This window comes from Talaromyces stipitatus, genomic scaffold, assembly GCF_000003125.1.
Source record: "Talaromyces stipitatus ATCC 10500 scf_1105507295523 genomic scaffold, whole genome shotgun sequence".
Classification (NCBI taxonomy): Eukaryota; Fungi; Ascomycota; class Eurotiomycetes; order Eurotiales; family Trichocomaceae; genus Talaromyces; species Talaromyces stipitatus.
This window is the reverse complement of record NW_002990113.1, coordinates 4,261,160-4,287,840: the sequence shown is the minus strand read 5'-3', so window position 1 is coordinate 4,287,840 and position 26,681 is coordinate 4,261,160. Positions and strand designations below refer to the sequence as shown.

Genomic DNA, 26,681 nt, shown 5'->3' with positions numbered 1-26,681 from the left:
TCGATTCATCTTCTGGTCTCCGAACTGGGTCATACATGGGCATGGGTATGGGCCCTCAAATGTAACTAACATCTTTCTTCATCTGGATAGGGCAGAAAATACAAACAAAGCAGAAAAGCGAATCGGAAAATGAGACAACGATGCAAGTCATGCTATTGCCACTTATAGTCAGTACTCAGGTGCAAACCGGGGAGAACTAGTTGGAAGATCAACGACTATTCTCATTGTTGCAAATTTTAGGATGATCGTTGAAAACTCGGTAAGGATTTTGGTAGCCTTTTCTTCATTTTTGATATAGTACATAGGTATGTGCCAAAGGTTCCAAGGCGTTGGTGCGATTGGTGAAAGTATTCTACCTAGGTAAGAGTGATATATTTTTACGCTAAGCTGTTGTCGGAAAAGAGAAAACTTGAATAATCAAACGTAGTCATATATTGAAAGTCGACTGACCCTGTCTAAACGAATGCATATCTCTATACCCTAGAGAATGTCGAGGTATAATGACAACAACAATAATAAATAAAAATAGTCTCAACATGTACAAGTGAATGTAAGAATAATAATATCGCACTTTCAGCAAAATAAACCAGATCAACTTCAAGGGATAAGCACTCAATAACTCCGTATGCTATGTTTGTTCGTCCATTTGGCAGGAAACCGAAAGACCAACCTGACGACTGTTCGACAAGTTGACAAATCTAGTAGTATGCTTTTCAGGGGAGAGAAAGATCTGAACACCGAGCCACCCATGTCTATTAGAAAAATTAATAGCCGTTAGGCAATTCACCCAAAAAGATAATACCCAACTCCTGACAAAAAGAAAAGAAAGATGCGGAATATCGAAAAGAGATGATTATTCATGCCAATCAAGATTGGATATTTTCTTAAATATCCGGCTGATGTGTTAACCTCACAACAGCCAGATTTATTGCAGCGGCGCCTGGGAATGAGAGGTAGATCGCCGACTACCGAATGTAGTCATCGTGTTCGACCGCGACCGTCTCGAAGTAGAGCGTCGTCCACGACTCGGCACGCGGTCTGGAGGCGCATGTTCAAACACCGGGATTAAATCAGGATTCTGACTTGGTGGAGTTGAAGACGATAGAAGATCGTAGTTGTTCACAATAATCGGATCGTCGTCGGCAGTTTGCGGGTGAATATCAATACCCTGCTGTTTGTCCAGGCCCGAATGTGGGCTGCTGCTTGACAAGTGCCACGAGTCTTGTTCGCCTGGGTTACGTTCTACAGGCGACCAGCCCGCAATACTTCCCGCAATAACTCCAGCCATCGCAGCAGCCGGTCCAAATGCCGAGTTTGACCGAGACCGTGGAGTGCGGTTTCGAGAACGTGACTCTGGAGTGGCGGGGGGAGGGGACGATGGCTCGGCGTCTCCATTGTTCGATCCAGCAAAGATTGATTCTTCGCGAGAACGTGATCCGCTACGTGATCGAGGGAGGAGAGTTTCAGGGTGCTGCAATTTGTGTTTGATATTCTTCAGACGTCCACCACGAACCGTCTTCAAGAATGTCAGCTGGTCCCGAATCTCTTCCAGTGCAGGATTCCACTCATATCGACGCTCTTCATCTGACACCAACACTTGAGGTCCCCGATTCTTCTTGCGTTTCCAGAACGTTGGGATAAGTCGCCGAACAAACTCATCAGGTATCAGTCGGATTACAACGGCCATTGGGATAGATATCACGCCAAGAACAAGTGAAACTCCCCACTCAGGACCATTCAGCCGTGTGATGGCGAAAGCTTGGCCTCCAACGAAAATAATCAACACTTGTCCACCGATAATGATCAGTTGAATTCCCAAAAACCAATAGTTGCGGAACATTCCCTCGAAAATGTTGAAGTGATTATCCAAACGACGACAATTATACTGGTTGAAGATTTGCATCCAGACAAATGTATTGAAAACGACCGTCTTGAGCTCTTTGCTGGGATCATCCAGATTGGTGAACACGTTCATGCTCCGCAAGATGCTTACTCCAGCAAAGTTCAATATCAGTGTAATGACCAGTTGATAGATAGCCTGTCCAATCACCATCTTCCACATGGTGGCAGTGATCAAGGGAGCGGATTTCGGTTCCGGACGACGCTCAAGAACGGACGCAGCTGGTGGATCAGTAGCTGAGATATGTTAGCTTCGTTACTTTTTCAAACTAGAATAACTCTGGAATCTTACCTAGTGCAAGGGCCGCAAAAGTATCCATAATCAAATTGACCCAAAGCAACTGAACCGCAGTCAAGACGGAATTCTCGTCACCGCTGGCAACCGCTGACACAAAGGTAAGAATGACGGCAGTGATGTTGACAGTAATTTGGAACTGCAAGAATTTCTTGACAGCGTCATTAACAGTGCGACCCCACGACATGGCCTTCACAATAGAAGTGAAATTATCGTCCATGAGAATAATGTCAGACGCCTCTTTTGCGACTTCAGTTCCCGAGATACCCATAGCAAAACCGACATCAGCCGTCTTCAAGGCAGCAGCATCATTGCTACCATCACCAGTCACAGCAACAGTTTCACCTAGTCGTTTAAGTGCTTCCACAAGAATCTTCTTGTCTTCAGGACTGGACCGTGCTAAAACTTGTAGACGAGGAATAATTTGGTTCATTTTCTTTGTGCTTAGATTCCTGAACTTGGGACCCTCCATAGCGACACCGCCGGCCGTGTAGATATCACATTCCTGAGCGATGGCTTTGGCAGTGTTGATATTATCACCAGTGACCATTCGGACAAAGATACCTGCACGTTGGCATTGCTGGACAGACTCGGTGACGCCCGGCCGTAGAGGATCTTGGATACCCACGACACCTATTAACGTCATATCTAAGAAGACAGCGTCAAAGACAGCCAGGTTTCGGTCATCCTCTTGCGTAGGAGCTCCACGAGGTGGCCATTGTTCAAAGTCGCGATAAAGCAAGCTGATAGCTCTCAGAGACCGTGAGGCGTATGTGTTGGCAATGTTGAGAAGACCGGTACGAGCATCATCACTAATTGGGACACTGCTCAACCCACTTTCAATCTTGTTTAACACCCGAGTGGATTTTCCGAGAAGAATTTCCGAGGCTCCTTTGACAAACATGCGGTACTGGCCTTCCTTTCGTTTGACGACGACAGCCATACACTTGCGACCGGAGTCAAAAGGAACGATTTGAACCATATCAGCATTAGAACGTCCTTCACTGACGCTTCCAAGACCAAGATATTCTCTCGCAAAAGTTAGCAAAGCCGTTTCAGTTTTTGAGCCGATATAAGTCACTCGTCCGTCATCCTCCTGAGACTCAAAAGCTGTCGAGTTTAGGACGATGGAATCCAACAGGAGTTCTTTGACATCAGAAGACAGACCAGAAACCAAAGTGGAAGGAGAAACTTCTCCTGCGTCAGAACCTGTGTTCTCATCGGACTGTGATGATCCGTTCTTCTGATTGTCAAAGAAGCGATTCGACGCTCCCAGGCATCCTGCAACAATCTTCATCACGTTCTGGGTCAAAGTACCGGTCTTATCAGAGCAAATGGTAGTAGCGTTACCCATTGTTTCACATGCACGCAGTAATCTGACCAGGTTGTTGTCCTTGAGCATCCTAGTAGTGGCGAAAGCAAGAGCCAAGGTGACAGCGAGCGGCAGCCCTTCAGGGACAGCAACGACGATAACCGTGACGGCGACAATGAAAATTTGCAAGAAAGCCTGACCCTTCTCTCCGGGACTACCCAAAGAATTCAACTGGACGCAGAATTTGATGAATAGGACGACGAAAAGTAAAAGACCAGCGGCAAGACCGAGTTTAGCAATATATTCAGCGAGCACATTGAGCTTGGATTGCAGGGGTGTGGTTTGGCCCTCATCCTGAAGAGACATCAAGGTCTTTCCATACACTGAATGAACACCGACGGCTGTGACCATAAATCTGCCCACACCCTCAGTCACCTTGGCTCCGGAAAGGATGAACGGATCCAGTTTATTCAAGGATTCGTGGTTCTCGATGGCTCGATATACGTCGTCCGCAGAGTGCTTGCGCAAAACATCCGATTCACCAGTAGTAGAAGACTCGTCGCACTTGATATTGTGCCCTTCAATCAGAACACCATCAACGGGGACCAAATCACCAGGCTCCAGTAAGATGACATCGCCGACTAGAATATCATGAACGGAGATTTCGACCGTCTTGCCGGATCGGATACCCTTGACCTGGCGGTCCTCCTTTTTCTTGTTGAGTTTGACGAATTGCAGTTCCTTTTGATAATCGTTCACTGCTCCGACTGTAACCACGATAAGGATGGCGATTATGATTGCGACACCTTCAACCCATTGCACCCGAGCCTCGCCATCGGTAGCTGTAACAGATTGATAAATTCCAAGCGCCAGCGAAATGACTGCAGCAATTGAAAGCAAAATAAGCACTTTATCGTTATAAGCAATCCACGCAAGCTCCCAGATTGTCTTGACTTTCTTTTCAGGAAGTTTGTTCTCTCCAAAAATTCGCTTTCGATCTGCATATGCCTCTTGAGACTGAGAATATCGGCTCGATTGCGTCCGGTGGGTGTCTGTCCGGCTGACTGATTTCGGTTGGTGATTTCCGTTCGTAGCATGCACGGCATCGTCAAAGGTAACGGTGCCATCCAGATAGGTTTCGTCGATGCTTAAGCCAGAGTTTCGATCTGACCTTAACCCTTTCTCCAAACCTTTCATACCTCCCACGGCGTGAAGTGCACCAAGACTCTTCGGATTGAAGAATTTTTTCAGCTGACCGGGTGAGAATGCAAACTTATTATCCTCAACTTCGAAATCCTCCTCAGTCCCCGGATCTGGTCGCAAAGCTTCCTCGTCATTCAAGAATAAGGTGTTCCCGCGACTGAAGTCTTGCGACATGCGTTCAGTATGCGACGGACTAGACTGCACATAAGTATCACCGCCGAATGAGTAGTCGGTGTTACTTCCGTTCTCGGACTCTATGGAATTGCCCCGAGATCTGGCGCCGGGAACTGCGAGAAAGTTCGAATGACTTTCACTGTTCAATCTTGAAGTCGGAGAAGAGACATTATGTGGGGAGGTCGGTCTACTTTCTCGATACCATTCGGATGATGTTGTTGATCGTGCGTCGGTGGGCGAAATGCCCGAATGTACGGTAGTGTCTGAGTTGTCGCGCGACAGTGACGGGGTGCCGGTCTGGCCTGCCTGGCCTGTTGGCGAGCTCTGCTGGAAGTTCTGATCCGTTGGAGTCACCGGGCTCACCGCAGAGGTGTCAATTGTGATTGTAGGCGCCCGCGCACGACGCGTAGGGCCCTGATTCTGGGAAGGCCCCCCATTCTCAGACATCTTGCCTTCGGTGCCTTTTTGATCTTTCTTGAAAGAAAGATGGCGTCTAAGGGAACGCGGAATTAAATGTCGATGTATACCTGGCCATCGATATTTGAAGCCAACATCAGTTCAATACAGAGTGCAAGCTAATGATTTGTCGAATGATCGATTGTAACCGAGCACAGGCAGAACTGAATATGGACACTAGATGCTGAAAACGACATGCAAAGTTAGTGGTTACACATGCATGAGCTTGGAGGTAAGCTGCTTCATATGCTTATGGAAGACTAAGAACCTACCAAAGGCAAAATGTAGGAGGCGCAGCACACAGTAAGCCCGGAGAGGTCCGTCAAGAGAGAGGCGTATAAAGAGGCAAAGAACGTCTGTGGACTCTTGGTATTTTCTTGAGCACAAAACACGAGGCAGTTTTCGGTGATTGCAAGCGCCTTCAGACGTTGAGCCGTTGTGTTTGGAGAAGAAGTATGCAGGGCAGAGGAGAGACGGGGACCGGGAAGGAAGGCGCCTGTTCAGGGTTCCAAAAGTCCCTGGATTCAGCCCAATCACACGACAAGAATGTTTGGCGGTCAAGAATCCGGGAATTGCAAGGTTTGTCCAGACCTTTTTCTTGCTGGAAGGATCATGGATACGTACTTGACAAGCGAGAGGCGACTTGATTCATCCGGTTCTACAATAGCGACTAAGCCCGTCTAATTTCTTTTCACTCCATAGAATCTACCAGTCCCGGAATGTAGCTATCTCGCCACTCGGTCACATCGTGAAAATTCTCAGGAAAAGATATCAGGGCCATGGAAACAAACAACATGGCACTCGTTTGGAGATGATCTTGGCATAGCAGCACTGCCTCACATTTGGCGCTAGTGTTTCCGCAGTGGGTAGCACCCATCTTAGTGTAGCGCTTGCTAACACGGAGACGGCCTAGTACGGAGGGTACTCTCTATATAAACGGCCTCTCCTGTCTCGATCCATGATTCCATAAACATCGAGCCATTGAAAGACGACGCAGTAAGTGACCGTGCGCACCCCATAGTAATTTTGACATTTTGCAGAATTCATGCAACAACATAGGGAGAATGTATGATTCATACCCAAATATTTCCAACTGAGGCTAAGCCTCATTAGCGCGCAAGTAAGAGTGCCTTAGGCTGGCTAGACGAAGATCGGATCTCCAGCTCAGTCCGCCAATCATAGCGTGATTATCACAAACGCTAGGACGCATCGGGGAAAGTAGTTCCGACGTTGACTGAGTGCGATCTAATTGGCTGCTTTATCACCATCCGTCCTACTACGTACATCACCTTGATTCACTCCACTTGCGCATCTCCTAGACTCTCCTACGAGTACGGGATAATATGATCTGATAGAGTTGGCCTGGTGACGCCATGCTCAGGCCCTGCCATGGCCGCATGCAAGAGGGTTTACCAATTGAGTGGAAAGTTGGGGTGATGCGACGTGTTTCATGCTTGATCTGATAACAGTATCACCTTGGCCACCTGGTCACGGTCTATTCGATATAGCATTGCACCAGTCTACAGTCCAATAAAATGATAGATCGATATTGACTATTGAAAGGATTGACTTGTCTGCCCTCACAGCCCCCTTGCCAATACCACAGCTACGTACGTACTACCCTAATCCAAGCCCGCCTCCCGCATTTATCTCTTTCGGCACCTACGTAGAGAGCTTACTCATACGGCGCCATCAGCCGATTTCCCAAGACCTTTCCAACAAACTTCTCCTCGCCAAGCGCCGCCGTATGAGCCCAGGGCTTCAAGTGAAGCTCCTTGTGTATCGTGTCCGTGAAACAGGTACTCCATTTCGATCGGGGGAACGCCTTCGACACAGCCTCAATGGTCTCTTGGTGTACGAGATCAGAGAAAGATCCGGTGTTATCTGATAACCCCGCCAAGTCAATTCATAATTTAAAAAAAAAGTGTACTTGTGTGTCTCTATGAGTCTGAGAACGCTATACGAACCGAAAATCGTCGCCAACTGAATCAGTTGTCCCACGGCAGTAATCTTGCCAATCTCACAAAGATCCTGATGTCGGATAATTGCTTCCGCTACACTTTCAGCCTGTTCTCTGGGCGCGATGGCAGTTGCATCATCATCGTCGTCAGCATGCTGAAGAACATCTAGCGCAAGAAATCCGCCGTAAAACTCAAAACTGAGTCTCGTCTTGTTCAGATTTTCTTCCGTAGTGCCAATGTCATGTAACAAACAACTCAGGAAGTATGTCTCGTCGGAAAAGTCCCATACTGACCCTCCACTGGGTTGGAGACGGTATTGCCTGATCGCTTGCCCAAAGTAATAGACTCGCAAGCTATGGTTGTAAGTGGTTTCGGGGAGATGCGCCTTTGCGTAGGCCTGGATGCGCTTGGCGAGGGCTGTGTTTGGGATGGAGAAATCAGAGATTGAGTATGCTGGTGGTGGCGACGAGGGCTTGGTGGTAGGATCGTCGAGAAGTTGGGTTGCGGACGCTGGGACGGCCGCGAAGCCGTATTCGGTTATTGGGTTTGAGGACATCGAGATGGTACCTGAGCGTCTTCCTGATAGGAAGGTATATTGCTTGGCTAACTGGCCTGTATAAAGTAGTTCTGGCTTTGGGTAAGAGCCTGCTATCTACAGAACTGTTCGAAACATCACGCAATTTATACTACGACGAGCCAGTGCTCTGTTCATACCCATGACTATTAGTAACTAAGTTAACCATTACTTGATTAAGTATCCATTACGCTCGGGACGTTCTACGCCTTGTAATTGACAGGCGTGTCTTTGAAATCGGGTTGAGGCACGATGCTATCTACGTTCTTTGGTCGACTCTCCTTCCAATTAAAAGACATGTCAAAGCCAGGGCGCCGACCCGGACATCCGCCCATGTGTTTGTTTGTAAGCTTGATATCCCAGTCTCCATCTGTCAGCCGGAATCCAGGGTTGAGCGGACATACACTTACGGTTACTTCCTATGTGAGTTACTTTTTGAATACAGTTATGATAGATTTTTTTTCCGTCCGTACATTTAATACAATGATTCTCCCTATGTTCCGTGTAAGACTCACTTTTACGGAAGAAACCCAAGCACAAGTACTCCGTACAATGTGACAAAACTACCTCACTCAAGATCCTACTAACGCTAATCGTGATTCTCCGCCACCTCGACATTCCAGATACCGAGGTGAGCAGGCCCATCTGCCTTCTTCCTGATCTTCGCTTCGGCAGGAGCGTTCACTATTGCTACTGACGCCAAAGCCATGGCATCCGCCAACTCTCTCATGCGGCGCGTATGCTGGAAGCAACCAAGGATGTGGGTGTCCTCTGCAAGTGCAATCGCCAACTCCATATTTCGGGTCAACAAACGGCGATCGAGTTTCAGACTGGCATAGTACAGAGCGCTGAGATAATTTAGAATGATGTCTGGGAAGTAGGTGTTTCGAATGTAAAGCAATGGCTTCATATCACCGTCTATATTGAACCAACATTAGTTTCCGGTAATAAGAACAAGGAAGCAGAGAACTTATAACTTACTCTTCGGTGGTGTAGTAAGCACACCGCATTCTCTGTCAACCAACGATTCTACATGCTCGGTTGCATTTTCAATGCATTCTTGTAGACGCGCCGAAAGCATTTCGATCTGCATGTCATCTGGCTCCACGGAGTTCCTAAGCCTTGTGATTAGAAAAAAGCATGTTAGCAAGAGCCTAAAAGCGACGAGAAGAACGCAAAGCAACATACAGTTCGAGATGCTCCCATGCTTCCCTGAAATCATCCAAAGCAACGTATGACCAGATAACAAATTCCAGGTCAATCAGAACAAGAGCTTCATTGTATCGTTCGTGCCGTTCATCCTCAGTCTGAGGGCGGCGAAACCGTGAACTCTTTGAAGGACTCTTTGTCGGACTACGGAGCACTGAATTGTCGTCTACCAGAGAGAGGTCATCAAAGAATGCACTCGAGCGTATATCATACCCAAGGACTTTTTGTGATAGCTCAGACAGAGGTAATCTCTCACTGAGCTCTCTGGCTTCCAGGAGCATGCCGTTACCTGTAACACAATCAGATTTCGTGATTCAAAAGGTCGTGTCTTGATAAGCTTACCGAAAAGCCTCTTGTAAAGAAACTCCATTGAGGCGCATATAGTTCCCCACTTTGCTTTAAGAAATGTAAGCCATTCAACGCAACGGATCACTCCCTCGATCTTAGCACTCATAATTTCTCCAGTAAACTTTTTGCTAGGTGGCAGTAAAATCACGACCCCCTTCGCCTTATCACGCCTGATTTTATGATCAAAGGTGACGGTACGCTTTTCTGACTTTGGTGCTTTGGCAACGATGTACTTCGCAAGAGCTATCTGAACTGCCGACATATCAATACCGTGTCTCTCCAAGAGATTGGACATTCGGTCCTGGTCTCGAGTTTCTTTGATGTCGATCAGTACCCGCACAACGACTTTCGGGGCCAATTGGGGTGGCATGAAGGATGCGTAAAGCGGAATCCAATCCGTGAGCCCAGCTTGATGCAAATTTTCGGCATAAGCCATCACATTCAACGCACCTTTCTCGGAGAAATGTGCGTCAGACCGAGTATATGACAACCTCTGCGTGACGATGTACATATGACTTATGATGCGCAATGCGTCCTTGTCTCGAACCGCGATAAGTGCTGAGCTATCAACGCCTGTTGCTAGGATATCTGGCACCAAAGACTCGTTAAGCAAAGCCTTGTTGCTCTCTGATGCTGCATCCGCCATCGAAAGGAAGAACGAATCGAAGTTCCTCCCTAAAATTGCTGCTTGTATTGTCGAATAAGGGTTGCGAGCTTCCATGCCAACGGATTCATGCGATTTCAAGCTATCCAAAAACCTTTTAATAGCATTGTAATCCATTGGCCCAGGAACAAAAGGCACACTCGCCAGAGGAGAATGGCTGAGCTTTCTGGAAAATTGAGAGCAGAATTCTCGATAGCGCGAGAGTAGGATGTTATTGTAGAAGACATAGAGGTAATCATCCCAGCTTTGACACACATGATATGCCGGTTCTGTCTCGCCACTAAGCAGGGCATACACGGCCTTTTCATAATCACCTGTGTTTGGGTTCCGAGCGAGAGCGGAGCACGCCGCTCGCCATGTATCCTGCGACTGGCAATTCATCATGCGCGTCATGCTATCACCCACTTGCTTTTTTGTACCTGATGACTGATCTTCGACCCTCGAGCCACAAAGACTCACCGCGCGCCAACCTTCAAGACGCTCTTGAGACCATTCTTGAATTTTTTCCCAGGTCTCACCCTGTCTGAGCATCTTCCAGCAAGTCAACCAAGTAGCTTCTTCGTAGAACTTGTCCTGTTTCTGCAATCCGTGCTTCTGACGAATGACAGCATCTGGGTCGAGTTGAGTGATCAAAGGTTCTTTGTTGTCAGAATCCAGTAAGGAGGCCAGCAGGCCCGGGGAACCCGGCTCTAGCGGCTGTGGCCATGCCCGTAGTCGTTTCTGACCTTTAATGGATTCCTTGGTGTACAGCCAACCGTGAGCCCACAACCCGCTACCTCTATCTGCCTGAGCTTCCAAATTTGCAATCATGGCATCCAGATGCTGGGACGATGATTTTGCCTTGACCTCGAGCCACCGCAAAACCATCGCACACTCTGCGGCATACTTATCAGCGTCTAAGAATTGGAGCCAGATTTCCTTGTCTGTGGAATAGCGGTGTAGATTTTGGAATACAGATTTTTGTGCTTCTTTGCAGTGAGCTTGTGCTGTGGGTTCATCTAAAGCGATTAGATTGAGGAACAGATCCCAAGTGTCAACCTCAAGCTGTAATCGTCGCAGATCTTCTTTGCTTTTTGCGTCTGGTTGATCTGCCACACGGCTCGTGTTCCAACCCATCTTGGCCTTCTGAATTGTGCTTTGACGGGATGCATCTTTGATTGCGTCTGAGGCGTTCTGATGATAGCTTTTAATCAGAGAGTAGGCGGCCTGGTAAGTAGCATCTTGATCACGATCCTGCTGCTTGAATTTGTCAAGCTTCTCTGCAAAGGCTTGCATTTGGCGGGTAACGCGGTCGGCTGTGTGTCGCAAGGGATGCAGTGCTTCTTGAATACCTGAAGAAGTAAACATCGACGAGTGAGGGAGACGAATGGCTAGATAAATAGAATTAGCTGCGTTGAAGTGAAAACAACCTCATGTCGCAATTTCTTACCTGGACTACTCTGTAAAGTCCTTGTGTTGAAAATGTCCGTAGAGTCAATACCATTGACTTTTCCAAGTGACTCTACGGTAAGTTCTTCTTCTCTCTCTTCCTCCTCCTCTTCTTCCTCATCGTTGTCGACATTGCTTTCTTCGTCTTCTCCAGTTACTTCTTCATCGTCTTCAACGTTGTCACTCTCATCTTGTTCCATATCATCAACACTATTTTCATTGTCGCCGACCTGCTCGTCGTCATCATCGTCATCGATTTCGATGACATCGGGTTCGTTGTTGAACTGGGGTTGGGTTGGCTGCAAGCAAGGTATTCCGTCAATAATCTTCGCCAACAAAATAAACATCCAGCCTCAATCACTTACCCTCCCAAAAACAAAGCTCGGCGCATTTCGCGGGGCAGCCGGCGAGTGAAATACCGGCGCCATATCGTCGACTCACCGTCTGAGAAGTGTAGTCGAAGTGAGATTGCAATGAGCCAAGGTAACGTGTTTGCAAAGTAAGATCGCAAGAAGGAAGCCTTGGAAGCTCTTTTGGGCGGCGACTACGTTGGCGCGTCTGCACTATACTAAAATAGGACTAGTGTAATAAAATCTCCGCCTCTCTCTTTAAAAACAATTTTTCTTCACTTTTCTTTCTCTTCTTCCTTTTCTTCTTCAACAAATGTCTTATAGGCAACCATTAGAGTCTCGGATCTTACTTTTCAGTGTTTGACAAGCCGCGCTCAGAGTTGTCTTATATTGAACTTGTCAGTTTCTACAACTAGTCCGACTCTCCTCGATTTTCATTGATTTTCAATATGGAGGTTTAGACTGCAAAGGAATTGGTACACACCACAATCAATGCTAAGATATGTTCGATTCAGGGACTGAAGTCGGTCTATTGCTATATATGATAAAGCTGGTTATGCAACGATATAGGTAGAAAAATTGATTTTCCATCTCTTTGTTAAAAAAGAAAATATGAACATATTCACCTCAACTGCTGCGCCCTCTGTCTCATCTTGACCCTGAGTAGGCTGGCGTTTGGACAACTGGGTGTCTTTGCATCCTCGCCGCGTTGCTGGTAGAAAGCATTGCAGCATTCATATAGCGCGTCTATTTGGGCCTGGCACTTCTCTTCGTTGTAGGAATTCTTGGTCAAACATGCTGGCAGTTCATCAGTACTCGTAGCTGGTACCAAATGAAGGGGGCTAACCCTGGATGGCACACTAGAAGACGCTGTTAGTGGGAATGACTTAGACTAGCTAAGTGAGAGTACAGCCACTACTTACAGCACGAGGGTGACATGGAGGGTCATAAGCAAGATCATCTTTCAGATTACCCTACAATTGCGTCCATCACTATCAGTTCTTGACCAGTTGAAGTCCCAGGAAGTGAGATATGATTTGTACCATGATGAAGACCACGTGATTCCATACAAGTCATAAAATGCCTAAAGAGACTTCGAAAATCTGATATGAGGCACAAAGAGAAAAATATAACCAGATCAATATATCTATCTATTTACAATCAAATTCTGTTTCCTATATGACGTGAAGCCTGAGGCTGCTCCGATGCGCCGCAATATAGATTTTCCGGGCTAGTGGGGTTCTCACTGATTGGGCGGTGGCGGCGAGCGCTTTCATCTTGCGATCACTTATTTTCTTTGACTTCTACATTTCTCACCTCTCACTCATCCTTTCCTCTCTTCCTACAACTGAGCTTCGAGAGTCTTTCATTCTACGCTTAGACAACTCGCTCTGTGCTTTAAGTATGTCTGTTTCCTTCGTGCCCTGCCAGTTTACATGCTTCGGACCTGTTTCTATTCTCATCTACTTCCATGACTAACTCCGTCTGATTTCTAGCACGATTTCCAGGCTGCCTCTTCTTTCGTTTTCACCTCTCTTAACATACGCGCCCTCTGTTCGCGAAATGGCCGACAACGCAAGTGCTGACGGCGCTGCTCCGGCGCCCGAACACCTCAACATCAAAGTCACAGACAACCATAACGAGGTCTTTTTCAAGATCAAGCGCACAACTCAGCTGAAAAAGCTCATGGACGCTTTCTGCGAACGACAAGGAAAGCAAGCTTCGACCGTCCGTTTTCTGTTCGATGGGACCCGTGTTCGCCCAGAGGATTCTCCGGATACTGTAAGTAGAGTTGACTACATTCTTCTAGAGTCATGGGGGGAAGATGACGATCAATTTGACATAACGTTATTCATATTGACTAACGATATCCTTTTCCCACAGCTGGATATGCAGGACGGTGATACCCTAGAGGTTCACCAAGAACAAATCGGAGGTTAGAGGGTCACCTTTAATATCGAAATCCTTCTCTCCAGCCGACTTTTACATGTGTGTTACGACAGCGAATTTGGTCATTTAGGACATAAAAATGTTTCAAGCTGAGCGATGATTTTGGCGCTGACAGCCTTGTCTACAAGAAATGGGTCTTGGCGTGCATTTTGTTTCATTGTCACATACAAGTGCTTTGATCATACTTGTCCATCGCAAAATGGTTCCACTAAATAATTAAGCGTATCCAGACTACCTAAATCTGCGAGTCAATTCGCACCCTTTTCTAGTGTCGACACAAGACTAAATGATACCACGCTACTATCACATTCAATCGAAGACTTGTATTATTCGCTATTGAAACTCCATAGGCAGACGACGGTCTTTTATGATACAAGTAGAAGCAACGGGAAATGTGACTCTCCGCGCGTCATGCGTCCCATACAGCTGCTTTTGCGCGTTCCTCTTCCTGTCTAGCTTTCGCCTCCTCTTCCTTCTCTTTATTCCGACGTTTAATCTCCTTTTCTTTCATAGCTCTGTCATACGCTCGTTGCTCTTCCGTCCTTTTCGGAGCGCGTATCCCCAATGCACCAGCAATCATCCTGCTAGCTACCGCTGTCTGTTTTTCCGGTCTAGCGCGAGCACTGTCTCTAGTTGACGACGTTGAAGTAGATGTGGTTGTAGGAGGAACTCGACCCCATTGTGGAAGACCATAATCATCTCCGTCGAGGTTTGTACTGGGTGTTGAAGGAGGTGCCAATGGTCCCTCTGATTTGGTAGCTGCCAGTGGGCTCTTGAACTTGGCTTTTGTGTCGTCTTCCTTTTCTATCTCCGTGGTGGAAGCTTTTTCATCATCAGAAAGGTCATCCTCCCATGAATCTGCTACAGCGGCCTTCTTTTTCTTTGTGTTGTTCTTGTCTTTGCTTCCCTTGGTGAAAGTAGTTGTAGCGTCTGTTGCCGATAGACTGAGCCGCGAAATATCAGGACCGGGCCTTTTGTTCTGTATGCTCAATTCTTCTAATGACTTCTCGAGACTGGCTGTTACATTGGGACCAGGTCCAAGACGGACAATTTAAAGTGTTAGCTTTTCCTTCCTTGATATGAAATCACGATAGTACGGACCTTTGGACTCTGCGGGGAGATCACTGGCCATATTTACCCAGGTCTTGCGAAACAATCAATCTGCTGGCTATGAAAGGGGAAATTGGAGTCGTCCTTGGGTTAATTGAAGGTCAGGAAATCCAGGCACAGCTTTCACTTGTATAGGGATGGAAAACAGAAAGGGAATGAACTGCGTCATTACCGAGACATGCGACAATGCCGCTGTAAGTTTCATCCCACCTGAAATACATACGCTATTACCGTAATTTAACCCCTCGTTTTTCCGGGGTCAGTAATACATTGATCTGATTAGCCGGGGAGATGAACATATCCCATAGATCTGGCGATCTTCAATTTCTGGCTGTATTTGCTTGTCAATTCTTGGTATTTGTAGAGCAAGATCACCCTTAGAGATCTAATGACGTATGTCTTTGTCGTCTCCTCCTCAGCGCTGTACGTAGCTCCCTGCCTTGAAGATAACTTAATTACTCTGTTACTCTATACTGGGTACGGATTCTTCAGTCTTACAATCGGGGGTATGGTTCACGCAATGCAATCACTTGAAGTTCGGATTGCTACTATTGAGCTGCCTGCGTCGTCTATCGTGCGTTGCTGTGCTGTGGGAGCTGCTCATGGAGAGTGCTGGTGACGGAACTCTGTCCGGTTCCTAGAAATTCTCTTTCTTGTGTCATTCAATCGTCGATATTGACTATGTACGAGATTGCATGTTGCTTGATTCTTCTTGACTTTCTTCCGCAGCCAACCCTAATCTGATCGACACCAATTAGCCCTAATCCAATCTGATATTGAAGACATTGAGCTAGCAATTGCAATCTTCTCAGCACTGTTCTTACCAGACAAGTAATTCAATTAAGAAATCGAGTATATAGATTGACTTGTTCGCATGTGAAGACAATTATCGGAGAGTAAGCCGGTCGTAGTCTCAGGCAACGTGATATACTAGGCTAATATAACACCGCCCAAGTAGCCGACTTCGGAGTTGGTTGATCGGCTTCACTCCCGAACAATTACCCCAGACTCTCTCTCTCTCTCTCCGCATCTTGAAACTCTATGCCCACCAGTATATCCTGGGCTATACTATACAGCCTACTCTGATCTGGAGGGAGCTATTTGAGACTTAATTCGCGCCTGGTACAAAGGTACATATATATACATATATATTTTGAGACCGACCGTTATTACAATCCTTGATATAGCGTCCACCAAATGACTCGAGCACTCAGTCTATTCCATCAACAGCAAAATTAGAGTCTATTGAGCAAATTTTCTTCCAAAAATAAATGAGGAAACTAGCATAGCGATGATGGCCAAGACAGTCCCGCATATTACGTCCCGGCTTTCAAGGGCTCGCACAGCAAGATTTTCAACATCATCAAGATCGTTTGGATATGCCGATACGCTACCCAACCTGAAGATTGGTGCACACACCAAGGTATTATATCAAGGATTTACTGGTGTGTAATCAAGCACTTACTGTCTGTGTGCCAAGCTTGTATTAACCTTTCTCCTAGGCCGTCAGGTAGGAAGATCAATGCGAAACATTACGCCTCTCTTCTGCTGACATCGTGTTCTTCAAGGCAACTGCAAATGCCAAGGAGTCATTGAAATGGGGAACAAAAATTGTTGGCGGAGTTAAACCGGGGGTGGAAGGTGAACATTTGGACTTACCCATTTTCCCCTCGGTGAGAGTAGTAAGTCCCGTCATAATTTTAGCTGAGTGATTATAGGTACTGAGAAAACTGAAAGGCCAAAGAGAAATCAAATCCGGATGCATCTGCAATCTATGTGCCAGGGAATCAGACAGCGCAAGCAATTGAAGAGGCGATAGAAGCTGAGATTCCTCTAGTCGTTGCCGTTGCAGAACATGTTCCAGTACATGATATGCTGCGAGTACGTGGTGATTGCATACAGACGTTGTACTGTTGGTACTAAGATTTGTTTAGATTCATTCCATACTCCAGACACAGTCCAAGACGAGACTAGTAGGAGCCAATTGCCCCGGTATAATATCTGCAGTCGGCAAATGTCGTATAGGGTTTCAGCCTTTACCATGTTTCACCCCCGGTAGAATAGGGGTCGTTGCCAAATCTGGCACATTGAGCTATGAAACGGTGGGATCATTGACTAGAGCTGGCTTAGGACAAAGTCTTTGCATCAGTATGGGAGGTGATGTGCTGGCGGGAACAAATTTTGTCGACGCGTTGAAAGTTTTTGAGGATGATCCGGACACCGATGGCATCGTTCTCATTGGAGAAATTGGGGGTACCGCTGAGATGGATGCGGCAGAGTGGATAAAGGATTACCACAAGAGGACGACGAAACCCAAGTGAGTCATATACTCGACCGTCTTCATTAGCTTGATACACACTAACCATTAAAGGCCGATCATGGCCTTAGTTGGAGGATTGGAAGCTCCTAAAGGCCGGGTAATGGGACATGCTGGAGCATGGGTCGCACCCGGCGAGCCTGATGCTAGGGCCAAGTATGAGGCACTTCAGAAGGCTGGAGTAACTCTTGTGAGCCATCCAGAGAAATTCGGGCCTGGAATGAAGGAACTCCTCAAGGACACTGGACGGCTTTCAAATTCTAGCGTGAGTAGGTGACTGGAAAGTTTTCTTTCTACTTGTAGTACTGATATGAAGTATAGCTATCATCAGCGTCAGCTGGTCAACGGAGAGGATTTCACACTGTGAGACGAGCCAGAGTTACTGTCTGGCCTGCTCAACGCCGTTCCCTTTACATCAAACAACACGAGGCTTTTGATATGCTTGAAGAAGCAAAAGTCCAGACGCAAACGAAACAGGCTTCTCCAGATGATTTTCATCTATCAATTACCGTTGATCGAACCTCCCTTTCGCCGTGTGTGGCTGTCTCGTCTGGTAATCAATCTCTAAAATCGTCCTTAAGAATCCCGTTCAACTACACAAACCCTGCATTCTCCAGAGCTGCAGACAATACGATTCAATCGGAAATCGTCTCGTTCCTTGGTTACAGCGACGAGTGCCAAGAGACAGTGGGAAAATATCTCCAACAGCTCTACAAAATATTCAGGGATAACGAGGCCTTTGTGTTGGAGACAAGAGCTTCATTTTCACCGGATAAGGAAGTAGTCGTGCATGATGCAAGATTTGGATTCGATGATGCTGCTCATAAGAGCTCTGGACGGCATGAGAAACTGCATCAGCTTCGAGATATTGCTGCTGAAGTTCCTGAAGAAGTTAGGGCAGAGAACAGTGGTATAGTCTACATTAAGTATGCTTTTCGCCCTATGTGACTGCTAAATGACTGTTACTGATACGTTGACTTGCCTGATTAGACTCGAAGGCGAAGGAAGCATCGGTACACTGGGTAAGTACCTCATAGGTAAATTGTCTTTGACAAAGCTAATTGTCTTCAGTCAACGGAGCTGGCCTTGCCATGAATACTGTAGATGTTCTTATCCTGAAGGGCGGCAAACCGGCCAACTTCCTAGACACCGGCGGCAAAGCGACGGCGGCCACCGTGAAGGAATGTTTTAGTATTTTGTGCGAGGACGCCCGAGTAAATACTATATTTGTCAACATCTTCGGTGGGTTGACTAGATGTGATATGATAGCGGAGGGTATCATGGATGCCTTCCGGGAACTGGACATGAAAGTACCCGTCGTTGTACGATTAAGGGGTACCAATGAAGAAAAGGGGCAGAAGTTGGTTAGTATTTGCTTTCTCCCTATGATGGTGCGCTCCTTGGTCGACAAGTATCTGACAGAACCATACTCGTAGATTGCCGAAAGTGGTCTACCATTGCATGCCTTTGACAGTTTCGATGAAGCGGCTGATAAGGCCATCAGATTCGCAAGAGCCGAAGCCTCATGAAGATCTCAGCAGGCTTAGAGCAATGCAGATACACTTGAGATCAGAGATATGGGTCGGGATTCGGGCGTCAGCTCAACGTACTATAGTAGAACGGCATTCACAATAATGCATTATTGGACTGTACAGACTAGACACTGGTGAACTGTCATTCAAAGAATTCTTGTTGGGATTCTGTGTCCAAAGTTACCGAGGTATCTTCCGAAGAGGGTATAGTCAATCGGAATGGGCCAGGCAGAAAATCCACCATTATGGAGTTATGATCTTAAATCCATTGCTTTTATTATTCTCGGCCCGACGGTCATATTGATTGCTAAAAAAGCAAAGCAATTGAAGCCTTGAAGCGCATAGTAAACTACGGTTAGGCTCGGTGAATATGTAGTTATAGTGTAAGGAAAAAGATTCCAGCCTAGCCCCGAATGGCTCGGACTTCCGCTGGTCCGCTTTCTTTCTCTGTTTTTGATGGCATTCAACCCACCCAAACCACGACAATACGCAGTAAATATCTGCCTGCACAATTCCTACGGCCGTTACTGAGGATCGCAATTATTTACTGAAGGCTCCACTGCGGTATTCTTCCACAATGCTGGCCGCCGGATCTGCTGGGCGGGTCGCATCTGGCGCCGTGTTTACAAAAGCACCGATTCCCTCGTTCAGATGGAATAATCTTGTGCGATACAGCCATAAACGCCTATCGCTTGCAAATTATTCTACAGGTAGGTTCAAATAATGACATTGATTACATTAAGCGAATCTAACAATTCCGACGAGCAGGCACCCAATTCCCCAAACCCCGGTCGAGATTGCGCCGTTTCGTCGGATTCACCACACTCGTAATATTCGCGTTTACCACAGGAGCTCTTATTGAGCCTGCCCGCACATTATTAAAAATGGCGACTGTCGGTATACCTTCAGATGAAGAGACTCTCACACTTTTCCAACCCTCGGACGAGTTATCCCAACAGATCGAGACACATATTCAGACACACCCACTAGCTCTGAAATACCGCAATGCAGAGGGCTATACTGAATCACGACCGCATATGAAATTCCCGACAGAGGTTCGCGGACGTCATCTTATTACAGGCGCTCTACTTGGGCCGAACCGAATAGTCGTCCCTCCGCTGGTTTTCCAGCAGGAATCTGGGAAGGAATTGATTGCCATCACTTACTTGGGACAAGAAGTATGCGGACACCCGGGCATTGTACACGGTGGCTTGTTAGCGACCATGTTGGATGAGGGATTAGCGCGGTGCTGCTTCCCTGTCCTGCCAAATCATATTGGAGTCACTGCGAATCTCAGCATTGACTACAAGAAACCCGTGACTGCCGATACTTATGTTGTGTTGAGGGCTGCGACGGTAAAACATGAAGGTCGCAAGGCATGGGTTGAGGGACGGCTAGAGACTTTGCCGGATGGCGATGAGGAGCCGGTTGTTCTTGTGGAGGCGAAGGGGTTATTCATTGAACCTAAATACGCAGCTGTAAGTCATCTGTCCTTGACGCTCAGGTCTTATTAGAGATCTCTTGCGCTGACATTATTTAGAGGCTGCCTAGTCTCTACAGAGCAGCGTCATGAAATGAGGTAGATTCAGCGTGGCGTTGAGGATATTATAGATAAGTTATGGTTCTTGGGATATGCATATTACCTCTCTCTCTCTCTTTTTTTTTGGGATAGAGCTTTAACCTGCTTTTATACATATTTATTAAACGTAAATGTGAGATATCGATAATTGTATATGCCCAGGCGTAAGATGTAAGATGTAAGATATAGAGTGGAGCCGGCGTGATGACGGAGTTGCCAATGTCCAATGACAGTCTTAGAACTAACTGATCCCGACTCCTCATATTGAGCTTCCCAAGCTCTCGACAACATCAACCCTAGCAGCTATCACCCTCGACGTCTTCACACCTCGTGCCCGCTTCTAAACGAGCGCGGTAACAGGTTATATTCATTCTATACGATCGGTCTAGCGACACTCATAGGCAACTGCCAACATGTCGAAGCACACCATGTACCAGTTACTTTCCCTCCCCACCTCGATCGTTCCCTCGCACCACCACGACGACGCCCTCGAAGCTATCTCCTCCACAATCGGTGTCGATGGCTCAGTCTCCTCGTTTCCGATTCCCGAATTCAAGATCGGTACATTAGATGCCTTGGTACAGCAAGCGGAGGAGCTGGCCAAGTTGGAAGGTATCTGCCAAGCTGTCGTGGGGAAAGTCGGAGAAGCGCTCAAGGGCGTTCTCGGAGATGATGAGGAGCAGATTCAGAGGATGAAAACTGTCAATGATAGTATGTTATTTCTTTCGTCGAGATTACGGATATGTGTTGTTGATCATCGTTATGGCAGAACCCGTTGATCAGTACCTACGTACATTTCAGTGGAACAAAGTCAAGTATCGAGCGGACAAATCGATCGGTGAATTAATCGACCTTTTGAAAAAGGTAGGCAATGATTGCCTTGGTAGAATGCTACGCGATTCGGAGAATACAGCTGACAATGAGTAGGAAGCTGCTAGCATTGATAACGATATTCGAAGCAAATATTCTCAGTATAACCAAGTCAAAAATACTCTGGCAACATTACAGCGAAAACAAACGTACGTATTCCTGGGCTAGTAGTTAACTTCCACGGGTTTCGTCCTCTCGCTGACGTACTGTTTTGGTGCAGCGGAAATTTGGCAACGAGATCTCTAGCCTCAATTGTCGATCCTCAAAAACTAGTTCGAGACTCGGAGTACTTGGAAACACATCTGATTGCAGTTCCAAACGCACAAATCAAGGATTTCTTGAAGTCATATGAGACAATAGCTCCAATGGTGGTGCCACGGTCCGCAAATCTAGTTGCCGAAGACGACGAATTCAGCTTGTATGCGGTTACGACGTTCAAGAAACACAGCCTAGAATTCACTCATAAGGCTAGGGAGAACAAGTGGATACCTCGCGACTTTAAATACACAGAAGGTGGTAGGGAGGAAGAAGCAAAGGAGGTTGAGCGAGTGGGCGGTGACGAGCGCAAGCTATGGGGTGAGACGATTCGACTTGGTCGGACTAGCTGGAGCGAGGCAGTCATGGTTTGGGTTCACGTGCTGGTCTTGCGAGTCTTTGTTGAGACTGTGCTTCGATATGGATTGCCTCTGGATTTTGTTTCTTCTATTGTTCGGGTAAGTTTTTTCATTAGCTATTTACTTCGTATAAAAGGCGCATTTCTGACGACATACAGACAACACCGAAAGGTGCTGAAAGGGCAAAGAAGAACCTGGATAACAAATACAATTATCTCGCTGGAAACGCCTTTGGCCGTGACAAAAAAGGCCGAGTCAAGAAGGACGACCCGAATGAAATGCAGGTCGCTGGTGAAGGTGGCGGAGCTGATTATACGGCGTATGTGTATTATGAGTTTAAATTTGAATAATTGCTACATATCACAGTCTGTATATGTCTTTTTTTTGGGAATTGAGCAATGCATTTTGATAGAGATTTAGTAGCGTATATATCTACTTTGGTAGCTATTACTGTACAGAACAGTTTGAGATCTAATCAAATCTTTATCATTCTAGGTAAATATGGACATGAATGGTAATTACAATGGACAACATTTTTGTATGTAGACAGAAGCGAGCAGAATCATGTAAAGGTTATCATCTAGTTAGCAGGCTTTGCTGGTAAATATCCCTTCGAGTCAAGATAAGTAATAATCTGAGCCACGGCCTCCTGAACCGTAACTTCATTATTCTTGATGTGCACCTCAGGCTTGAGCGGAGCCTCATAAGGAGCACTGATACCAGTAAACTCCTTGATGACACCCTCTCTAGCCTTTTTATATAGACCCTTGGGGTCTCTCTGCTCGGCGACTTCAACGGGGACATCCACATAGACCTCAACGAAGGGCAACCCGGTTTTCTCACCAGGAGTAGGTACCTCATGCAATTTCCGCGCAGTATCTCTATCAGCACGATACGGGGAAATAAACGAGGTAATTGCGATAGAGGAACTATCAGCAAACAGCTTTGCGACTTCAGCGATTCGGCGAATGTTCTCGTTGCGATCCTTTTCGCTGAATCCTAGGTCCTTGTTGAGGCCGAATCGGATGTTGTCGCCATCGAGGCGGTAGGCGTGCACGCCGCGGGTGCTGAGGAGTTGGTGCTCGAGTTCGACGGCGATGGTGGATTTGCCGGATGCTGAGAGGCCGGTGAGCCAGATTGTGAGGCCTTGTTGGTTGCGGAGAGAGGACCGCTCGGAGCGGGTGAGGGCTGCGGCGTGGTATGTGATGTTGCTGTTGAGGTTAGTTATGGTCGCATCAACCAATGTCTGCGGCGGAAAAGCTAATGTCGCTGCTTGAGCAATGCAAGTAGCACATATAGAGCTGTATTAGATTGATGCGGGGAAGTATACGAGGGGCAGAAACATACGTAGCCATTTTTGGGTCTGTTGATGCAATTGACGTCTCTCTGCTAGATGGAATGCGGATATATATCAGGTAGTAATCTGAATTATCCCGACGCAAATTAAATAATGAAAAAGGGTATCGTTAAGAAGAAAAAAGTTGTAGATATCTTCCATCAATCAAGAAAAAAGACGCCGCATCAGAGGAGATCTACACTAATCCTGAAAAGGTAAGGCACAGGAACAGCGATGGCGTGATTGCGGAGCTCCAAGTTGGGGAGTTAGCCCTAATTTTCCTTTTTGGGAACATCTCTTGTCTGTACAAGTTGTCCTTCTATCTTCGGGAAATTTCACGAGATCAATGTTGTTATAGTATACAACAATTAGAGACTTATCGTCTTATTCGTTTGTACCCTATTGGAAATGTCTGCTTTGACAATCTTAATGAAGAGGGTTCAGCTTTGCTCTGTTCAGAGATCAAAAGAAACAAAATCATATAATGCATTGTCTACTCTTTCAAAACCAGAAGTTGACAAAAGGCTTCTCTATATTTACACAGGTACAGTTCTTGGAATTTGTTAGTGCTGGTACTTATTGTTATCAAAATACAGCAACAATGGGATGTTCCTTCTATTGCATTTAGGTTGTTATACTCTTTATTCACACCTGTAATGCAGTAATTTTAGCTACTTAGAAAATTGGAATAATGGTATCCTTCAAATAATAAGTATAGCACTTGTTATAGTATTTCTTGTTGGGAAAAGCCTTGCCATTGCCAGGTACAAGAACAATCCATTGCCCTGACTAACTGGCCCGACAAATCCACAATGTGTACTATAAGCTAATTCCTCACAACATCACACAGACAATGGATTGTATTATTGTTATTTTCTTAGAAACTTGGTGGCTATGGCCAGTTAGTCAATAACAAAAAAAAAGAGACATTGTTGGACCCTCCTATCCAGTGATGCGTCCAGAGCAAGGTGCTGCTGCTGCCTCTTACCGATGGGGCTTCCACCCCAGCTCAATACCTTCCCATACTCTATCATCCTACAAGCCTTCCATTATCTTGAACATACTCGACTTTGGCTCTTGTGTATCAAATCTAGCAGTCTTTGAGTTTGACATCCGCATCTTGATACCGACAGACGCACAAACTCGATCAAGCACTTCATTCTTCAATCTTAAGCTACAGGAGCTACATTTTGCTCTTTGGCATTATACTGGAAAGCAAGTCCCAGAATCCATATGATGCTCTTATCGGTGTGGACAAAACCGTATCAGATGCTCAACATGGGTTCTCTTCTGGACATCTGCAGGAAGTTTCTTTCGATTGGTAAGTGGTCGACTATTACCAGCTAATAAAAAAATGGTCTAATGATTCGGTAGGCAAAGAGCAAAAGAAACGAGACTTCCAATCGATCTATTCGTACCAGATTAATTCTACGCTCGGTTTACACTTTCGGCTTTTCAATACGACGACGGAGACCTAGGCATTCACCCTTTCAACCCACCAAAGGTTCTTAATATTCTCAAAAAAAAGAAAAAAGAAAAAGACGCCCTCGCCAATCTCAAGCGATAATGAGAATAAACGAAAGACTCCAGGATCTGTTCGAGCAATTCATTGTACGATCAAAGCCTTTCAATAGGGAAAAGAGCGATCTATCAGAAGCTATATAACTTGTTATAAAAGTACTTCAAAAATATGCTGTACAGAACGAAATACTTGAACATTAGTAGCGAGACTTAGTTGACGCATTAATTGGAGAGAAAAAAAAGCCAGAAGCGAGGCCGGCCACTAGGTTTAATTGATAGGGATAATTCTGGTAGGCACAATTCTTACCAGGTAGAATTGAAGCTGCACGACAGCGAATACAGGGTATTGAGTCACAAAAGGAACAGGGAAAGATTGAGGCAGCAAACTATTGTACATAGGAGGCATTTACGCGCTAACAGAGGGCCCAAGAGATCCAGGAATGGCGGGAGACTCGAACCCGTGAGCGAGAGGAGAAAAGGCGTCAAAGAGAACTTGAAAAGGAGCAGCTTCCGTATAGCCCGGGAAGCCAAAAAGCAGGCAAAGCGAGGTAAAGAAAAGCCAGCGAAGCAGGTAAACACTAAAAAGAGGCGATACAATAAGGTTATTGAGAGTAATGAGGAGGTTTCTTCAAAGAGGCCAAAAATAGGCATATCTCGTTCTGGGCGAGAGATCAACCTACCTATACAAATTAGGAATTATATAATTATACTGATTTGTTCACTGCACTTTTTTATCTAATAATAATAATAATAATAATAATAATAATAATAATAATAATAATAATAGCAAGTCGGCTTGCTATTGATAGTGTGCAAATATTGGAATTGTGTCAAGCATGTGTAGCCTTTAAATATAACTAAATCTAATGTGATCAGATCAAATTTCAACGAACAATTCATGGGCAAAGAAGTATTTGGGCCACGGTTCTGTCAACCATAGTATAATTAGTGGTTGCACTCACATTCATCGGGGTTCGTTCTCTGTTCAGTGGATGATCAACGTCTAATGCCGTAAGAGGGTAACCCTGTTTACCATAATCTAAATACGTTTACGCCAATATCGCAACTTGTATTTTTCAAGACCATGCAATTACATTTGTGAGAAATGATACGGTTAAGATGTACAGTACGTGACAGCATAACCGTTGAGGATCATCAGAACCACATGCCCACCAGATAACATGGGGATTTTCAGTGACAATCATTCTTAACCGGAGTCCCCACCCTCATAAACATTGTTTTAACGGTAACTTTACACATTCGATGGCTATAACTTAAAATTACGTGCAAAATATCAAGGTCGTTTTTCGTATTGATCATTACAATCAGTGCCGTTTGTCTTCTAGAACGTTCACCTGATAGACTCACTAATGAGCCATCATACAAATCATCTTGGCCGGTTCATACAAGAATCAATGTTCAGGGATCTTTTAAATGAGGTAAATTAATTGATGTCAGATGTTTGTGAGTCAACCCGATTTCGAGAATGAACTAGGTACATGATCTCTTCACAGGGTGGGTGGGCGCGCTGGCACAGTTAGCAGGCTATGATAACATTCATTCCCACAAATTTCCTTCCTTCTCATTGGCTTGCCCGTCCCCCTAGATTTTAGTCTCCCGTACGTTCGACACTCGCTTGCTGCCATCCTAGGTAGGAACCCAGTGGTGCTGGAAGAGATAAGAAGGAAAAAGAAAGAAGCGGCTGGAGAATGTAAACCAAAGTTCGATAGGAGAGGAAAAAGAGGGCAAGGGAAGAGGCCATATATAGGGTGGTCGAAATGAATCAGACACCCAGAAACCCATCGAAGGGCGTGAGGGACTGTCACTGAAAGGAGCCAGAAATGGCTCCTAAGCGCCGCAATTTTCGACGTTCAGCAGAGCGACACTGAAACAGACAGGAACGACAGGAATGGAAGTATGGGTGACACGGCGCACGGCAGACGGTGGGTCCAGTTTAGATCACATGACTGTAAAACGGT

At 46.0% G+C, this 26,681-nt stretch overlaps 10 protein-coding genes across 13 annotated transcripts, besides 4 other annotated features; 4 read left to right on the top strand and 6 right to left on the bottom strand.

Annotated features, from left to right (window-relative positions):
* Positions 1-449: 449 nt before the first annotated feature.
* Positions 450-5,330, bottom strand: TSTA_075200 (P-type calcium ATPase, putative; the record flags this gene model as incomplete). The annotated part of the gene is made up of 2 exons (XM_002341493.1): positions 450-2,136; positions 2,192-5,330. 2 exons carry the CDS (start codon positions 5,328-5,330, stop codon positions 926-928), a joined length of 4,350 nt encoding a protein of 1,449 aa, XP_002341534.1. The 3' UTR covers positions 450-925.
* A 1,684-nt stretch (positions 5,331-7,014) lies between these two features.
* Positions 7,015-8,017, bottom strand: TSTA_075190 (urea hydro-lyase/cyanamide hydratase, putative; the record flags this gene model as incomplete). The annotated part of the gene is made up of 2 exons (XM_002341492.1): positions 7,307-8,017; positions 7,015-7,223 (listed from the first exon to the last, which is right to left on the bottom strand). The coding sequence occupies exons 1-2, from the start codon at positions 7,854-7,856 to the stop codon at positions 7,015-7,017; spliced, it is 759 nt and encodes a 252-aa protein (XP_002341533.1). The 5' UTR covers positions 7,857-8,017.
* A 301-nt stretch (positions 8,018-8,318) lies between these two features.
* Positions 8,319-11,951, bottom strand: TSTA_075180 (nuclear pore complex protein Nup107, putative; the record flags this gene model as incomplete). Of its 2 annotated transcripts, XM_002341490.1 has the most annotated exons (6): positions 8,319-8,792; positions 8,856-8,995; positions 9,063-9,372; positions 9,426-11,426; positions 11,525-11,822; positions 11,889-11,951. In XM_002341490.1, the coding sequence occupies 6 exons, from the start codon at positions 11,949-11,951 to the stop codon at positions 8,464-8,466; spliced, it is 3,141 nt and encodes a 1,046-aa protein (XP_002341531.1). In that variant the 3' UTR covers positions 8,319-8,463. The 2 variants fall into 2 exon arrangements, with proteins under 2 accessions (XP_002341531.1, XP_002341532.1); XM_002341491.1 differs by having other exon boundaries at positions 8,856-9,372.
* Positions 11,607-11,696: a sequence feature (GA-rich).
* Positions 11,620-11,778: a microsatellite.
* A 190-nt stretch (positions 11,952-12,141) lies between the features above and the next one.
* Positions 12,142-12,181: a sequence feature (GA-rich).
* Positions 12,182-12,495: 314 nt separating this feature from the next.
* Positions 12,496-12,834, bottom strand: TSTA_075170 (uncharacterized protein; the record flags this gene model as incomplete). Its single annotated transcript, XM_002341489.1, has 2 exons — positions 12,496-12,733; positions 12,797-12,834. The coding sequence occupies 2 exons, from the start codon at positions 12,832-12,834 to the stop codon at positions 12,496-12,498; spliced, it is 276 nt and encodes a 91-aa protein (XP_002341530.1).
* Positions 12,835-13,153: 319 nt separating this feature from the next.
* On the top strand, positions 13,154-14,094 carry TSTA_075160 (ubiquitin-like modifier SUMO, putative). Its single transcript, XM_002341488.1, has 3 exons — positions 13,154-13,275; positions 13,370-13,655; positions 13,758-14,094. Exons 2-3 carry the CDS (start codon positions 13,437-13,439, stop codon positions 13,812-13,814), a joined length of 276 nt encoding a protein of 91 aa, XP_002341529.1. The 5' UTR covers positions 13,154-13,275; positions 13,370-13,436; the 3' UTR covers positions 13,815-14,094.
* A 32-nt stretch (positions 14,095-14,126) lies between these two features.
* On the bottom strand, positions 14,127-14,955 carry TSTA_075150 (uncharacterized protein; the record flags this gene model as incomplete). The annotated part of the gene is made up of 2 exons (XM_002341487.1): positions 14,127-14,840; positions 14,925-14,955. 2 exons carry the CDS (start codon positions 14,953-14,955, stop codon positions 14,233-14,235), a joined length of 639 nt encoding a protein of 212 aa, XP_002341528.1. The 3' UTR covers positions 14,127-14,232.
* A 1,266-nt stretch (positions 14,956-16,221) lies between these two features.
* TSTA_075140 (succinyl-CoA synthetase subunit alpha, putative) lies at positions 16,222-19,050 on the top strand. Its single transcript, XM_002341486.1, has 10 exons — positions 16,222-16,378; positions 16,436-16,443; positions 16,502-16,615; positions 16,671-16,814; positions 16,868-17,250; positions 17,305-17,515; positions 17,572-18,176; positions 18,241-18,272; positions 18,322-18,614; positions 18,687-19,050. The coding sequence occupies exons 1-10, from the start codon at positions 16,225-16,227 to the stop codon at positions 18,777-18,779; spliced, it is 2,037 nt and encodes a 678-aa protein (XP_002341527.1). The 5' UTR covers positions 16,222-16,224; the 3' UTR covers positions 18,780-19,050.
* A 211-nt stretch (positions 19,051-19,261) lies between these two features.
* TSTA_075130 (thioesterase family protein) lies at positions 19,262-20,454 on the top strand. 2 transcript variants are annotated; one of them, XM_002341484.1, is made up of 3 exons: positions 19,262-19,492; positions 19,551-20,260; positions 20,323-20,454. In XM_002341484.1, the coding sequence occupies exons 1-3, from the start codon at positions 19,360-19,362 to the stop codon at positions 20,353-20,355; spliced, it is 876 nt and encodes a 291-aa protein (XP_002341525.1). In that variant the 5' UTR covers positions 19,262-19,359; the 3' UTR covers positions 20,356-20,454. The 2 variants fall into 2 exon arrangements, with proteins under 2 accessions (XP_002341525.1, XP_002341526.1); XM_002341485.1 differs by having other exon boundaries at positions 19,548-20,260.
* Positions 20,455-20,627: 173 nt separating this feature from the next.
* Positions 20,628-22,317, top strand: TSTA_075120 (vacuolar ATP synthase subunit c). 2 transcript variants are annotated; one of them, XM_002341482.1, is made up of 5 exons: positions 20,628-21,072; positions 21,131-21,225; positions 21,289-21,380; positions 21,452-21,944; positions 22,004-22,317. In XM_002341482.1, the coding sequence occupies exons 1-5, from the start codon at positions 20,775-20,777 to the stop codon at positions 22,193-22,195; spliced, it is 1,170 nt and encodes a 389-aa protein (XP_002341523.1). In that variant the 5' UTR covers positions 20,628-20,774; the 3' UTR covers positions 22,196-22,317. The 2 variants fall into 2 exon arrangements, with proteins under 2 accessions (XP_002341523.1, XP_002341524.1); XM_002341483.1 differs by having other exon boundaries at positions 21,452-22,317.
* Positions 22,318-22,321: 4 nt separating this feature from the next.
* Positions 22,322-23,200, bottom strand: TSTA_075110 (adenylylsulfate kinase; the record flags this gene model as incomplete). The annotated part of the gene is made up of 2 exons (XM_002341481.1): positions 22,322-23,146; positions 23,193-23,200. The coding sequence occupies 2 exons, from the start codon at positions 23,198-23,200 to the stop codon at positions 22,426-22,428; spliced, it is 729 nt and encodes a 242-aa protein (XP_002341522.1). The 3' UTR covers positions 22,322-22,425.
* Positions 23,201-25,438: 2,238 nt separating this feature from the next.
* Positions 25,439-25,488: a microsatellite.
* Between the last annotated feature and the right edge of the window lie 1,193 nt (positions 25,489-26,681).

Excerpts from the sequence above, each read along its gene's own strand:
- TSTA_075160 (XM_002341488.1), top strand. The coding sequence starts at position 13,437 with ATGGCCGACAACGCAAGTGCTGACGGCGCTGCTCCGGCGCCCGAACAC. Across the intron at positions 13,656-13,757 it reads CAGAGGATTCTCCGGATACT|CTGGATATGCAGGACGGTGA; the intron begins GTAAGTAGAGTT and ends CTTTTCCCACAG.
- TSTA_075140 (XM_002341486.1), top strand. The coding sequence starts at position 16,225 with ATGATGGCCAAGACAGTCCCGCATATTACGTCCCGGCTTTCAAGGGCT. Across the intron at positions 16,616-16,670 it reads TTTTCCCCTCGGTGAGAGTA|GCCAAAGAGAAATCAAATCC; the intron begins GTAAGTCCCGTC and ends GAAAACTGAAAG. Across the intron at positions 18,273-18,321 it reads AGGAAGCATCGGTACACTGG|TCAACGGAGCTGGCCTTGCC; the intron begins GTAAGTACCTCA and ends AATTGTCTTCAG.
- TSTA_075130 (XM_002341485.1), top strand. The coding sequence starts at position 19,360 with ATGCTGGCCGCCGGATCTGCTGGGCGGGTCGCATCTGGCGCCGTGTTT. Across the intron at positions 19,493-19,547 it reads GCTTGCAAATTATTCTACAG|CAGGCACCCAATTCCCCAAA; the intron begins GTAGGTTCAAAT and ends AATTCCGACGAG. Across the intron at positions 20,261-20,322 it reads TTGAACCTAAATACGCAGCT|AGGCTGCCTAGTCTCTACAG; the intron begins GTAAGTCATCTG and ends GACATTATTTAG.
- TSTA_075120 (XM_002341483.1), top strand. The coding sequence starts at position 20,775 with ATGTCGAAGCACACCATGTACCAGTTACTTTCCCTCCCCACCTCGATC. Across the intron at positions 21,073-21,130 it reads GATGAAAACTGTCAATGATA|AACCCGTTGATCAGTACCTA; the intron begins GTATGTTATTTC and ends TCGTTATGGCAG. Across the intron at positions 21,226-21,288 it reads TAATCGACCTTTTGAAAAAG|GAAGCTGCTAGCATTGATAA; the intron begins GTAGGCAATGAT and ends GACAATGAGTAG.